This window comes from Colias philodice, chromosome 29, assembly GCF_061535455.1.
Source record: "Colias philodice isolate Cphi_HAF_F1 chromosome 29, ilColPhil1 Martin Lab GWU primary, whole genome shotgun sequence".
Taxonomy (NCBI): domain Eukaryota; kingdom Metazoa; phylum Arthropoda; class Insecta; order Lepidoptera; family Pieridae; genus Colias; species Colias philodice.
The window spans coordinates 5,220,371-5,236,328 of NC_143114.1; the positions used below are offsets into that span (position 1 = coordinate 5,220,371).

General features: G+C 34.7%; 1 protein-coding gene across 2 annotated transcripts in view; it reads right to left on the reverse strand.

Moving 5' to 3' along the window:
- The window catches only part of LOC149475973 (LIM domain-binding protein 2-like), a 54,099-nt gene that overhangs the window by 29,332 nt on the left and 8,809 nt on the right, over window positions 1–15,958 (reverse strand). For both annotated transcript variants that reach the window (XM_089713045.1, XM_089713046.1), the window contains exon 2: window positions 13,387–13,772. In XM_089713045.1, the coding sequence (XP_089569171.1) occupies window positions 13,387–13,772 (386 nt within the window). The remainder of the gene's footprint in view (window positions 1–13,386; window positions 13,773–15,958) is intronic.

The window sequence follows — 15,958 nt, forward strand, 5'->3', positions numbered from 1 at the left end:
CTAATCGAAATTTTCAGTGTAAGGATAAATTACAGCCTGAATAAGTTCCTTCAACTATCCTACTAACATATCTTAATACTATTATAAAGGCGAAAGTTTGTATGGATGTATGGATGTTTGTTACTCTTTCACGTAAAAACTACTGAACCGATTACAATGAAATTAAGCACACATATAGAGGGTAACTTGGATTAACACATAGGATAGGTTTTATCCCGGAAATCCCACGGGAACGGGAACTATGCGGGTTTTCCTTTGAAAACGCGGGCGAAGCCGCGGGCGGAAATCTAGTACTTTCATAAAGTTTTAACAATGTGTGTAGGTATATTTTTTATTTTTAGGACTTTGAGGCAAGAACAACTCGACGGATTTGGATGATTTATGTAGCATGTACGAGAAAAAACATTAGCTGCAGATATAGTTTTCCCACAGATTCGTTCGAGTGAAACCACGCGGCACAGCTAGTCTATACGACTCACGAGTGCAGCCAGGAACTACAACTTAATTACTAACTATGTACTTAGTATGTATTCAAAATTCAAATCAATAACCTAATTTTAAGTCTTCTAATTTACGAGATATCATTCAAACAAGGTCACCCGTCACTTGCAAGGGTGTGCCGTGGGTATGTCAAATTTGACACATAAACATACTAGGCGCTTGTCCCGGCTTCTTTCGGAACTGAGAAAAATATCTGTGTTGTTCGGTAAAGAAGCATAAGTAATAAGTATCTTTAGGATGTAAACAAATAAAAATATTGTTTATATTCAAACATAACTTCGTCTTTGGATATTATATTATAATTTATAAGGATTGCGTACTATAAAATTTTTCTGAAATCAGTCCAGTAATTTCTGATATAATCACGTTCAAACAAACAAAAAACTAAAAACTCTTCTGCTTTATATTATTACTACTGAAGTAAAGATATAGAGAATTTAAATACATATACACATAAATTCTAAACAATTTCTATATCACTACAAAGTCGCTTTCTTTGTCCGTATATCCCTATGTATGCTTTAATCTTTAAAACTACGCAACGGATATTAATGCGGTTTTTTTTAATAGACAGAGATTCAAGAGGAAAGTTTTAGTGTATAATTAATTATTAGGTTTAAGACCAAGCGAGCGAAGCCGCGGGCGGGAAGCTAGTAGGATATAAATATAAGAACTATGGCATCCCTTAGATGACGTCACAGCGCACGTGCGGCGCGGGGGTGTGAGGGTGGGTCGCGATGTCAATCTCGACATACAGACGATTTGACATACATTTTGTATTATTATTTTCAACTTTAGCCCAGGAAAGCAGGTAAGTTATTTACATTATTAGCTCTATTACGAGAATTTGATTTGTTCTTAAATTATGTCAACAACTATGAAGTAAGATTCATAAAAATCCGATCTGATGTTAGAGGAATTCTGCAATATAAACAAAAAAAAACAAGCTCAAAAACTAAGGCCTCATTTTCATTCTGTTTTTTTTAATGAACGTGGAAGGTTTGAGTATATTTAAAATTTTAGCGTGCGGGAGAAGCTGCGGGCGGAAAGCTAGTTTATCTATACCTAAAATGATTAAATCGTCGGATGTAAGAAATATTTTCAGCTATTAACGATGTAAATATAATTTTTAAGTCTATGAAAAAATGAATTTCATGACAAATTTCGATTTAGCGCCATCTATGTATAGTCCATTGAATAAAAAGTTCTAGAGTGCGTGAGTTAGTAACGTAAGATGTTTCTTCGGAAACATGTCAAGAGTCCCTAGGTAATAAACATACTAAAACCCCGGGACACTAGGAGGAGCCCCGGAGTGGGGGGAGGGGGGAAATGGGTCCATTTTTTCATTTTTCGCTTAAATCTCAAAAACGGTACATGTTAGAGAAAAACTTTCAAGGAAAAGTTGAAAGGCCATAAAATTATCTACAAGTTGTACCTAAATCATTTTTTCCTATATCCTACCGTTTCTGAGTTATACGCAGTAAAAAATAATTTTGGCTCAAACAATTTCCCCATACTACACATCAATCGATCAAAAAATATTTATTACTTCCAAAAAACTCAAATGTGCAACTTGTGACCGGTACTAATAGATTGCTCTTAATTAGGTCTATAATTGGTAAAATAAACACATTCCTCCATGGAAGCCTTTAGGAGGAATCGATTGTCGAAATGTTATATTAGGGCAGTTTGAGTTACTGAACTTGATCTTTTTATTTTTTTCTTCCAAAAAAACTCAAAAGTGCAACTTGTGACTGGTACAGATAGATTGCTCATAATTAGGTCTATCATTGATAAAAATACCAGATTCCACCGCGGAGGCGTTTACAGGTAATTGAATTTTATTAGGGTAGTTACGATACTTGAACTTTTTATTTTTTTTCTTCGAAAAAACTCAAAAGTGCAACTTGTGACCGGTACTATTAGATTGCTCTTAATTAGGTCTATACTTGGTAAAATAAACACATTCCTCCATGGAAGCCTTTAGGAGGAATCGATTGTCAAAATATTATATTAGGGTAGTTTGAGTTACTGCACTTGATCTTTTTATTTTTTTCTTCCAAAAAACTCAAAAGTGCAACTTGTGACCGGTACTGATAGATTGCTCTTAATTAGGTCTATAATTGGTAAAATAAACACATTGCTCCATGGAAGTCTTTAGGAGGAATCGATTGTCAAATATTATATTAGGGTAGTTTGAGTTGCTGAACTTGAACTTTTTATTTTTTTTCTTCCAAAAAAACTTAAAAGTGCAACTTGTGACCGGTACCGATAGATTGCTCATAATTAGGTCTATCATTGATAAAAATACCAAATTCCACCATGGAAGCGTTTACGGGGAATTGAATTTTATTAGGATAGTTAGTTAAAAAGTTCAAGTATCGTAACTACCCTAATAAAATTCAATACCTCCTAAACGCCTCCATGGTGGAATCTGGTATTTTTATCAATGATAGACCTAATTATGAGCAATCTATCTGTACCGGTCACAAGTTGCACTTTTGAGCTTTTTGGAAGAAAAAAAATAAAAAGTTCATGTATCGTAACTACCCTGATAAAATTCAATTCCCCGTAAACGCCTCCGTGGTGGAATCTGGTATTTTTAGCAATGATAGACCTAATTATGAGCAATCTATCTGTACCGGTCACAAGTTGCACTTTTGAGTTTTTTGGAAGAAAAAAATAAAAAGATCAAGTTCAGTAACTCAAACTGCCCTAATATAATATTTTGACAATCGATTCCTCCTAAAGGCTTCCATGGAGGAATGTGTTTATTTTACCAATTATAGACCTAATTAAGAGCAATCTATCAGTACTGGTCACAAGTTGCACATTTGAGTTTTTTGGAAGAAAGAAATATTTTTTGATCGATTGATGTTGAAATTGTTTGAGCCAAAATCATGTTTTACTGCGTATAACTCAGAAACGGTAGGATATAGGAAAAAATGATTCAGGTACAACTTGTAGATAATTTTATGGCCTTTCAACTTTTCCTTGAAAGTTTTTCTCTAACATGTACTGTTTTTGAGATTTAAGCGAAAAATGAAAAAATGGACTCATTTCCCCCCTCCCCCCACTCCGGGGCTCCTCCTAGTGTCCCGGGGTTTTAGTATGCTTATTACCTAGGGACTCTTGACATGTTTCCGAAGAAACATCTTACGTTACTAACTCACGCACTCTAGACCCCCCTTGGAGGGACACATTCAATGGACTAGTAAGTTGTTAAGTACTAAGTTAAAACCTAGGTCTACTTTTTTTCAACCTTTGTCGCATGTCGCTTTTAGTGATTACTAGAGGTCCGCCCCGGCTTCGCCCGTGGTACATATTTCGCAATAAAAGGTAGCCTATGTCCTTTCTCGGGTATCAAAATATCTCCAAACCAAATTTCATGCAAATTGGTTCAGTAGTTTATGCATGATTGAGTAACAGACAGACAGACAGAGTTACTTTCGCATTTATAATATTAGTATGGATTAGGTACATGATTATTCAAAATAGGGGTGTAATTGCATCTTTCCTCTCGGAAAAATAGTTCGAATTAACACGGAAACCCAAGGGCCAAAGTCACGGGCATAGTTAAGAATAATTTAGGTAGAAAATGTATAGCTCTACCACTAGCTTTTTACCCGCGGCGTCACTTTTTCGTACTTTAATTTATCGCATGACACATATTCATTAATCATTACCTATTTATCTCACATCAAGTATATTGTTTTCTTTACAAATTTAACCTTCCAAATAATACCTTCCTTACAAATAAATTTTCATCAAAATCGGTTCAGCGGTTGAAGCATGAAAGCGTAACAAACAAAGTTACTTTCACATTATCAATGTTAATATAGATTCGAAAAAAATAAATAAAAAGATCTTATGCAATAAATATGTTTTTATGGCTGCTGTACACGGGTATAGAGTAAACGGGTAGAGTGAACTAGCATACTAGTTTTAAAAGAAATTTTTAAAGAGCAACTATGGAGTTTCAACTATGAACTTCTTCGATTGCTTTCCGAATCGGTGGTAAATGTTTTAACATTATGTAATGTAATATGTAATGACGATTCGAAAGTGCTTCTGAAAGAAGTCAAATTGAATAAATTAAATGTTTAGTAGTACTATATCGCTACTCTAACGTTTACACTACCCGTGTACAGCAGCCATTACTGTTTTTTAGCATGAAATCAATTTTCTTGCAATTTGCTTAGCTTAAAAATACCGAAATATAATAATTTTATGGTAGCTGTGTCACGCGGTTTCAGTTTTCACCCGTTGGAAAAAGCAGTTTTTCACCAAAATATACCCACCCATCATTAAAATATTCGCCAAGCAAGGGTTAGATAATTTTATTTATTAGAGCGTTACACACACTTACACATATACTATAAGCTACACGTATCAATGTGTGTGTGACCACGTGGTTCTGCCCACTCCCTCACGACGCTGGTCTCCTGGTACGGGCGCTACGTGCGCTTTGGTATTCAATTTGGATTTTTCAGTGTTGGTAAAACTCCTTGGAGGTTATGGTACCCTGGTACTTAGTGTGACGACGGCTACGTCACGTAAATTTAAAAGTAGGTTTGATTTTACAATAAGAAAACTTAAATAAAAATTAATTTAAAAAATCATAACAAATTCGTTTTAAGAACCTTTTCACTCCAGTCTCTGAAACGTCTGGGCCCTGCTAAAACTAAGCTATATTTTAATTTTTAAATAAATTTTCACAAGCAGAGCGCTTTTATTTATTATTATTTATATGGGATTAGAAAAGCTTCACATTTAAAAAATGGTAATACAGGGTTACTAAAGAAATGCGAACGAAGTCGCGTGCGTTTCTTAGTCACCTTTAATAACTATGCATAAGTATACGAAGGTACCACTTCTTAGTCCCTTATTATAGTAATGAATATAGGAATAATAAGGGCAAGGTCTTTTGCTATCCAGATAAAATTCAAACCTCATATTATGTACTATAGTAGAGCCATTTTAATAGGCAACATTTGACAGTTCAACAAAATTCAACAACGTAACCTAGTAACGACGACATAAAATAACATGATATTTCGTTTTGTTAGAACTGCACATTTGCTTAACTTTTTTCAATTACGATTACATATTTATAATAATAATGACCGATGCAACTAATTTTAAGATTTGATTTTACTGATAAACCATTCTAAACATAATAAACATTTTCTTATTTAAAGAACTGACGTCGCTTCAATTTTGTGTCAATAAACCTTTTTTCTTTATAAATACCAGAGACGTTACTCTAAAAATCGAAATCTGACATCTAGAATCGAATGCATTGGTTACTTGGGAATAAAAATCATCATAAATTATTGACATGTGTTTCAAGTTCGATTGACAATTGTTTCAAGTCCGTATCTATTAATTCGCTTTAATCGATGTTTTTAAGCAGGTTACCACCCTATGAAGATAAAATTGATAGACGTCAAATGTTGCCTATTAAATTGGCTCAACTATAGATTTGAGTTTAATTTAATAGGTCTCAAAAACAAAGCCACAATGCTTTCCTAAGCAAAGCAAGTTTTTCAGCCAATCCCTATTCCTTTTATTTGTTTTTAATTTTTATGTCAGAGCAAGCAAAGGGGCAGGTGGGTCACCTGATGTTAAGTGGTCACCACCTTTAGGGATGGGCTGAAAAACTTCTTAATTTATTACTATTTTACTACATATGATTTAATATCAGATTAAATATAAAGGAGATGAAAATATACTAAACCGTAATATGCTTAAGAACTATTTATATCAACAACATGTCTTTAAATGAACACTAAACACCGATGCTCGTTCAAAATTCCAAAACAGGATTTAAACATCCCAGATATTTATAAATTATAACATATTCGAATAATTCCGAGTTCAGGTGTATCGCAAAAAATAAATTACTATGTAACACCTTGAACTTGGCAACGATTTTTCATAAAAAAAAAAACCTGTCATAAATCATACACAAAAAACTGGCACATACAACGTCTTTGTGTCATTGCGTTGCAATATTTTATCTGTGCGAACATTCAACATAATTGTCAAATAGAACGTGAAATTCTAACGTCAAAATAGCGAATTCGAAATTTGGAATGATTTTGATCGGGGCGCGCTGGCAGACGACACTCGAGTACGGAGTGGCGTCTCACTCCAGTCTTTACTTATGTAGGTATACAGCGACCGGCGCGTGTTCAGCCGCGTAATGTCACCCCTGGGCCGTTTGTATGTGGGTGATCGTAGTACGCGCGCGGGCCGCGGGAGGTCAGCGGAGGTTGGTCGGAGCGGTACCGTCGTGTACATAACTATACGTAGATAGGCGCGGGGTGGGCGCGTACAGTCGCCGACGAATTTCCAAACTTTGTTTGTTTACATTTGAATTTGAAGTTATGCTGTCTATCTTTGTAATTTCTCGTGCTAATACTAAGTTTGTATAAATAAATGGACGTAGATTGGTTGAATGTTTATAACAGTATCAAAGTTATCAAATACAAATATTAATCTGCTCTTAATTCAGGTTATAATTATAGTAGAACGTTTTTCCCTGTTGTCGTAAAAATAATGTACGTCAGTATTAATACAACAAGTATTCAATTATTTGTCTGTATGATCATGAATAGACATATTAATTATTTACCACAAAACCATGACAAAAAATTAAACTATCCTCATCACAATAGGTACATACAATATATTATTTTATTTAATACAGTCAGATTAATTTAGTAAGAGTATGAAAAGGTGGATAAAAGGACTCCAAAATGTTATTTGAAAATTTTGTCTGATTGTCTATTTCTTGCAATAATGCTAAAAACGGTTTAAAGAATTTGAGAACAGATTTCTGCGAGTTGAATAAATTAAAATTTTAATACATAAATGTATAGTTTATTATTTATTCATTCTTAGTCAATATCATAAATAAGTAGGTACTTTATTTCCACGTGCACAAAGTCACGGGTTTCACCGTGTACTATACAAAAACGAGGCCAAAACGAAGAATAACGTTATTATAAATTATATAGAATGGTTTTCCTGTTGCTACAATTAAGATGAGAATTGCGTAATATAACCGCAAATATTTTTATAACAATAACATGAATGCCACGTTCATTAAAATAATATCCTGCGACGAATAATAATTAGTTAGCATGTTTTATTTTGTTTTCCAATTTAATTCAAAGCCGATCCACCATTGATTCGCGTTCTTTAAAATAATGATTCTTATTATATACTAGCTGCGCTCCGCGGTTTCACCCGCGTGGCTCCGCTCCTGTTGGTCTCAGCGAGATGATATCTATAGCCTATAGCCTTCCTCGATAAATGAGCTATCTAACAACAAATTTTTCAAATCGGACCATTAGTTCCCGAGATTAGCGCATTCAAACAAACAAACAAACAAACTCTTCAGCTTTATAATAATAGTATACCTAGATTAAATCATAATTTAAAAATTTAATTATAATGCAATAACAATAAATGAGCAGATGGAATAGTTTGTATTAACATGACTGCTACGAAATTGTTATTTTTTTTTTCTTTGAAAGAAAACGTCTCTTTTCCATACCTTTTCAACTTTTTTATATAACTTATAGTAGTTATAGTCTCATTAATAAGCAATAAAAAAAGTAATTAAAAGGATCAAGCTATTTTTTTCTTAAGTATAGAATAGAAAAGGCGTAATTTCTTTTCAATAAATATTCGTATAAATATTCGAAAAAAATATTCGAAATATTATAATCCAATTAAAACTCTAGGCACCGAAATTATTTGAAAACCTAATTAATAATTATCAAACAGACTAAATAATTATTATAAAAGTAATTATTTTCAAAGAGCGATTTAATTATCGTCCTATTAACTTGTCCACAAAATATATTTCATTTATTTAGTACAAACCTTATTCTATTTTAAAATGTTTACTATTATCTTTTCATCTGTCTTTCAGAATTTATCAATTTACGTTGTTTCTAATTAAAGCCCAGTATCCTGAAATTACAAAAATTAAGTCTAAAGAACACCATACAATTTTTATTTGAAACGTTTGCAAAAACAAAAATGTGCGTGTGTGCCGAGCACACGTGTCAGAAGTGAAACTTTTTTAGCAAGATTCAAAGATGCCAAAATCGTCGCCCTCCATGACGTGACGGTATTGCCATGACGCGACATTGAAATTGTTCTCTCAACTTTTTCAAAAACTATTAATTAGATCTCTTTATCTATAGAGTATGGTTTTATTCCCGCTAGAGGGCGACATAATACATCTTGCATTTAGTTCGATTTAATTACATACAGATTTTGGCTTAGATGCAACTCAACGTTTGAGAATTTATAAGAGTAAGTACATAGGGCTGATTTTTCAATCCTTGGTTAAAACTTATTCGTCGAATAACGTATTAAACTACCATTTATGAAAGGTATTCTAATTGTCCGTATTTGGCAGTTTACAGGCGACATTTTAATATTATCGTGTAATACTTTATTGGACGTGTAAGTTTTATTCATGGATTGAAAAATCGGCCCATAGTTAAAAATATTCCGGTAGAGATAAATATGCGTAACTATAAATATACACTTATAAAAATAACAACTCTAATCTCAAACAGAAGATATATTTGTATTACATAAATATTTTGATCGTATTATTTACTAGTACAGTTATTTTAGGAAACTAACTACATAGCAATTACACATTTTAACAACAACAGATAAGGGGTCTATTTATTATTCAATACTTTAATCTCGAACATTAGAGATAAAACTATTTTTAACGCAATCATTATAGACGTTTATTATTGGTTACATAAAAATATTTTCAACACCCAATATAAGGTTAATACTTAATTTACTTGTATGCTAAAGCTAACACATATATATAAATTCAAATTATATTTATTTGCAAGAATGTAGTAACAAATTATATAATATGTTATATACTAAATATAATATACTAAAAAATCCTACTTGTTTCTACGTATCACGACAGAAACAAAGATTTAACACAGTGCCACAAAAACAAAAAAAAATCTAATTAATTAATTAACATTCTCACCTCGACTGTACCACGATATACCTACGTACCGTTCACCTACATTTATTTGTGCACTCACACAACGACAGTTTTATAGCGCACCCACACAGACGCACCGTGTACGTACGTGCACGCGCGCACACAACCCCGCCGCATTTTATTTTATTCCAAGGATAATTTTGCGATTTTTACCGCGTCGCGGACTCGCTTTTTTTTCTCCTTTTTCAAGTTTATAAGACCTTTTTTGACGCGTGCTTCAGCGGATGTCATTCTATTCGGAGTTCCTTTTTAAATGCGTATTCGCGCGCTCTATTTTCGTTTGTTTACGAAATTATCTGTGCATGAACAATGTTTTGGTACAAACCAAGTACAAACAGATTGAACAATGGAGTATCGTGAAGTATAAGAGAAATATTTTATACGAATAAGGAAAATATATGAGGGTGGTGTTAAAAACGAAAATAATTTGTCAAAGATTGATTAGTTTTGGGTATTTAAATAAAAATTGGTACAAGTGGATTTTTTTTATTGATGTAAGTTGGATCTTGAACGAACTATTTTAAAAAAGTCGTACAATACATAGTAATAATGACATATTATTTACTATACTCTTGTATAATACAAAGAAACGAAGTAAACCTTATACAATTACTAGCGGTCCGCCCCGGCTTCGCCCGTGGTACATATGAAAAATAGATGTTGGCCGATTCTCAGACTTACCCGATATGCACAGAAAATTTCATGAGAATCGGTCCACCCGTTTCGGAGGAGTATGCAGACTAACATTGTGACACGAGAATTTTATATATAAGACTAGCGGTCCGCCCCGGCTTCGCCCGTGGTACATATGAAAAATAGATGTTGGCCGATTCTCAGACTTACCCGATATGCACAGAAAATTTCATGAGAATCGGTCCACCCGTTTCGGAGGAGTATGCAGACTAACATTGTGACACGAGAATTTTATATATAAGACTAGCGGTCCGCCCCGGCTTCGCCCGTGGTACATATGAAAAATAGATGTTGGCCGATTCTCAGACTTACCCGATATGCACAGAATATTTCATGAGAATCGGTCCACCCGTTTCGGAGGAGTATGCAGACTAACATTGTGACACGAGAATTTTATATATAAGATTTGACTTCATATAATATTTTGAAGCATAGCAGCTTCATATATTTAAAGCTGCTCTTCCGTGTACGAAATAACGGTAACAATCCACCGTCTAGTTTCTGAGAAATACGTGGTCAAACATACAGATAAATATCAAAATGTGCCACTGTAAAATTGTAAACACCGTTAGATTATCTAAAAAACATAATACGTTAAATCTAGCTGAAAAGTTTGTTTGTTTGAAGGCGCTAATCTCAGCACCGACTGGTCCTATTTGAAAAGTTGTTTCGGTGTTAGATAGCCCATTTATCGAGGAAGGCTAAGCCTATGTTCTTTCTTAGGGTCTAGAGATTGTCTCTGCCAAATTTCATCAAAATCGGTTGAGAGGTTTATGCGTGAAAACCATACATACATACATAATTAGTAATTACTAATTACAAACCTTTCCTTTAGTATAGAAGTATAGATATAGATTAATACAATAATTTTTCAGTCCAAAGCAATAATATTATCAAAATCATCTGTCCCATGCCCCACTAAGGGGCCATAGGACCTTCAGAGTATAATAGAACAACCTTTATTATTTTTAACCTTTCATATTTTTAAGCCTTGACTGTTCGCCTCTCTAAACATCGCAAACGAATTACCTTCGAAAGATGTTAAAAAATTAAAATGTACTTGATCTTATGCGTATTCTTATCCCCGCGCAGACAAATCCAATAATAATAATTACCTATACCAAAAGGCAATAAATTAAAATCATAAAAATTGGTGCAGCCGTTTTTGAGTAAGTAATCTTCAAACTGCATTAGGAGTGAAATGTTTACGATATTAATTATAATTATAATATAAAAGCTACGTACTTTTGTCAAAAAAAACTATTTATTTTTATTTCGACGTATTGAGAAGCTTAAAGATTACATAGACGTTAAAAATGTCACAAACTAGGTTAAAATTCCGTCGTCTTTTGTTTAGAATTATTACGTCATACAAATATTTCACAGCTTTTATAACACAAATGACAAAAAATCTCACACCTTTTGTTTTCATATAATTTTTTACTGTCTTGTCGAACTGCTTTCTTAAAAGTTTTAGTTTGATTTTTGAAATCGAAAAAATCTTTTCTAGTTTTTGATTTAAATCCATACTAATATTATAAATGCGAAAGTAACTCTGTCTGTCTGTCTGTTACTCAATCACGCCTTAACTACTGAACCAATTTGCATGAAATTTGGTATAGCGATATTTTGATACCCGAGAAAGGACATAGGCTACTTTTATCCCGGGAAATAGGAAAGGTTTTCCCCTTTCTTCCCGGAAATCCCGGAAATCCCACGGGAACGGGAACTATGCGGGTTTTTCTTTGACTGCGCGGGTGAAAAACTAGTACTATATAACACTAGCTGTGCCCCGCGGTTTAACCAGAATTACTGGTCCAAGCGTGATGGTATATAGCCTACATCCAGCCTTCCTCGATAAATGGACTGAACAGTGAAATAATTTTTCAAATAGGACCCGTGATTTCTGAGATTAGCGAAGACTGCCTATGAAAAATAGATGTAATCTCCGAACTACCCAGTAGGCATAAATGAATCATCAGAATCGGTCAAGCCGTTTCGGAGGAGATTAACTTCAAACTCCGCGACAGGAGAATTTTGAAGTGAAACTTCTTTATCAGAGTTGGAAAAAAATTTAGTGTAACATTTTTTCGTTACGCGTGATATTTTTCCGTTACGCCATCTTTTTCATATCCCTACCACGCGTGATTCGACGTATTTGTGTAAAGTTGCATAATATAGTAAATTAATAAATATTTTTTGAAACATAAGGTCATAAAGAAGTTTCACTTCTTACGTGTGTACACTAGTACATGCACACATTTTTTTATATTAAGTAAGTGGATTTAAATCAATATACATAATATATTTGATTATATTTTTTTTGTAAAATACTCCCAATATCCGATCATTTCACATTATTTTTTATCGTCACGTCAAACTGCTTTCTGAGCTTGTGGACTGTGGTGCTACATTTTTGAATAATATTTCAAGATTTGAAGGCCTAATCTTTTTTATTCAATTTCGAAAAAAATAAAAAAGATCGGCTAGTAGATTTCAATTGACGAATTATTATTGGAAAAATTTACATATTTTGGAATCTTTGTTTAACTACGTATTATATCGAATGCATAGCTGTTCTCCCGCGGCTTCGCTCGATCATTTCACGTTATCGTATGGCACTTCAAGGGGAAATACCATATACTTACTACAATAATATTTCAACAACAAATAGTACAATACTATTTTATACTCCTACACGGTTCCATCTATTTATATATACATATATCCAATTTTGGACGACTCCATTCAGCGTAGTGGAGGTAAGTGACATCTGACATACAGAGTAAGTTTCGCGGTTCTTTTCAAATGATTCAGTATTGACAGATTTACTTTGATAATGTAGTTTAGTAGTGTAGTTTTTAAATTTAATAACGTTGTATAAACAATTGCAATATCATAATATGTATGCGTAGGTTCAGCATGTTGACGCGGAAATAAAGTAAATAGAACGCCATATTTTTTTATTTCTTTAAACTGAAACATAACTATGGACACTATCGTCTAAACTAGTCTATATTATTCTTGTCTAATAAATATTTAGTCGTCCGTTTAGCGGATGATTAAAATATTCGTCCGATTATCGGAAGACTAGCAACAACCATAATATAAACAACACGTACCTGTCAACAGGGGGCGGCAGGGGCGCCATCATGTGCGGGTGCGGCGGCATCGGGTGCGGCGGGTGCGGGTGGAACGGGGACCCGGGCGGCGCGAACCCGGGCCCGAAGTGCGGCTGGCTCGGCGGCGGGCCCGGCGGGAACCCGCCGCCGGACCCCGGCCGGGCCGACGGGCTGCCGAACGGGCCCGCCGTCGCGTAGGGCCCCGCGAACCCGGGCCCCGGGCCGGGCGTGGACGGCGCGGGGGACGCCGCGAACGCGGGGCCCGCGGGGGACCCCGCGGGGGGCGCGAACGAGGGGAACGGCGGCTCGCTCGACTTCCACGCGGCCGGCACGCCGCCGCCCGCCTCGTCCAGCGCGGGCACGCGCCGCTGTAGGCCCACCGACATCTGCACAGAGGCGCTCGTCACTTCGCGTCACCGCACTGGTAGCTGAACCGCACTACAACTTGGCAGTGTGTTTATGGTATTTAGCTTTGGTTCTAGAAGCTGATGTGTGTGTGAGGTGATAGTGTGTGTGTGTGAGTAGTTGCAATCGCTTTTGGTTCTAGAAGCTGTGTCTTTGAGGTGGCATACGCTTCGCATTGTTCCTACAAGTTGTTGTTGTGTGTGTGTTATGTGTAATCACAAAATCTGTTCTAGAAGGTGATTGTATGTGTCAAGTGGCATTTGCTTTTGCTTCTAAGTGTTGATCGTGTGTGTGTGTTTATGTTACGTAGCCTAAGTCATGTTTCTAGCAGTTGACAAGGGTGTCTGCCTTGGTGGCATTCGCCATCCGCTCTAGAAGCAGAAAGTGCGTGTGTATGTGCAATTGCATGTGTGTGTTAATGTAACATTCACAATTGTTTATTTGTATTCTACTGATATACATAGAGGCTGTATAGTAAAAGATGTGATACCATTAGTGGGATACATTATTATTTATTACTATCCGGCCCTTATATTATTATTTAAACGATAGGGAATGTTGTTATATCAATGCAGATCAAAAAACTACTATTTTTAATGACTATACGGGTAACTTAGATTTCATAAGTGAACTTAGTTTTACGATCGACTTTTATAAACAAGTTATCAATTGCGTTACATATATCATTTCGAGATACATGCTTACTTACATTTTTTGTCAAGACTGTGATATTCAACGTTTTATCATAATATCAATACTAATACATATTATTAAGAGGAAAGGTTTGTTTGTATGTATGTATGTATGGTTTTCACGCATAAACTACTGGAGCGATTTTGATGAAATTTGGCACAGATAACCTTTAGACCCTGAGAAAGAACATAGGCTACCTTTTATTGCGAAATATGTACCACGGGCGAAGCCGGGGCGGACTGCTAGTATACATATATATAAATCTCGTATCACAATGTTTGTCCCAATGGACTCCTAAACAACTTAACCGATTATAATAAAATTCGCACACCATGTGCAGTTGGATCCAACTTGAGAGATAGGATAGATGCCGGGCGAAGCCGGGGCAGACCACTAGTATTTTGATAGAGAAACAAATTCTATAATTCCAGTTTGGTTGATGATAAATTTACCTACTTTTTTATCTTAGATTTAAAACTTCCTAATTGTGGACCGTTTTTAACACAAATGAAATAACAGTTAACTTAATAGGATTACACAATGACCACTCGACCATTTTGTATATTCGCAATTTGGTAATCACATAATATATTATATGCAATATGAACAAGCACTTGTTATAGAACAGAGTAATGAAGTACAGAGACTACGAAATATTACCATCACCAGTTAACACAGAGTAATCAAGAACAGAGACAACAAAATATTATCATCATCGACCTATTTCATTCCCACTGTACCGACACGGGCCTCTTATGAGGTTTCAGGCTATAATCCACGCTGGCCAAGTGGTTGGCTCGGTAGATGTCACATATCTATACCTACTAATATTATAAAGCTGAAGAGTTTGTTTGTTTGAACGTGCTAATCTCAGGAGCTGTGGGTCCAATTTTAAAAATTATTTCGGTGTTAAATAGACTATTTATTGAGGAAGGACATAAAATGCTATATAGAGGTCGTGGGTTCGATTCCCACCCGGGGCAAATTTTTGTGTGATGAACATAGATGTTTGCTCTGTGTCTGGGTATTAATAATCTATATAAGTATTTATTTAAAAATTATATACATAATATGTATGTTTATGAGCCATCTGGTTTCCATAACACAAGCGAAAGCTTAGTATGGGATCAGATTGTGCCGGTTGTGAAAATGGTCCTGAAATATTTATTTAAATAAATAAAAAAAAATATTCATAAAGAAAATTGTAATTTTAATATTGATTAAACTTATTAATTAATAGATAGAAGACAGGTACTAAAATGACATTTAGAAGTGAGAAGTAAGGGTTGCTTTTTAAAGTTAACCTAAGCTTTGAACTAAAGCTATTAAAAAGGTAGATTTTTGAGTAATATTATGTGATATTAGATTCAGTAAAATTCTTATAATCATACATACAAAACACAAGAACAAAAATTCACAATATATTTTTGCTCTGTACATTCATTACTCTGTGCTTAAAGAAATTTAGCTAGTT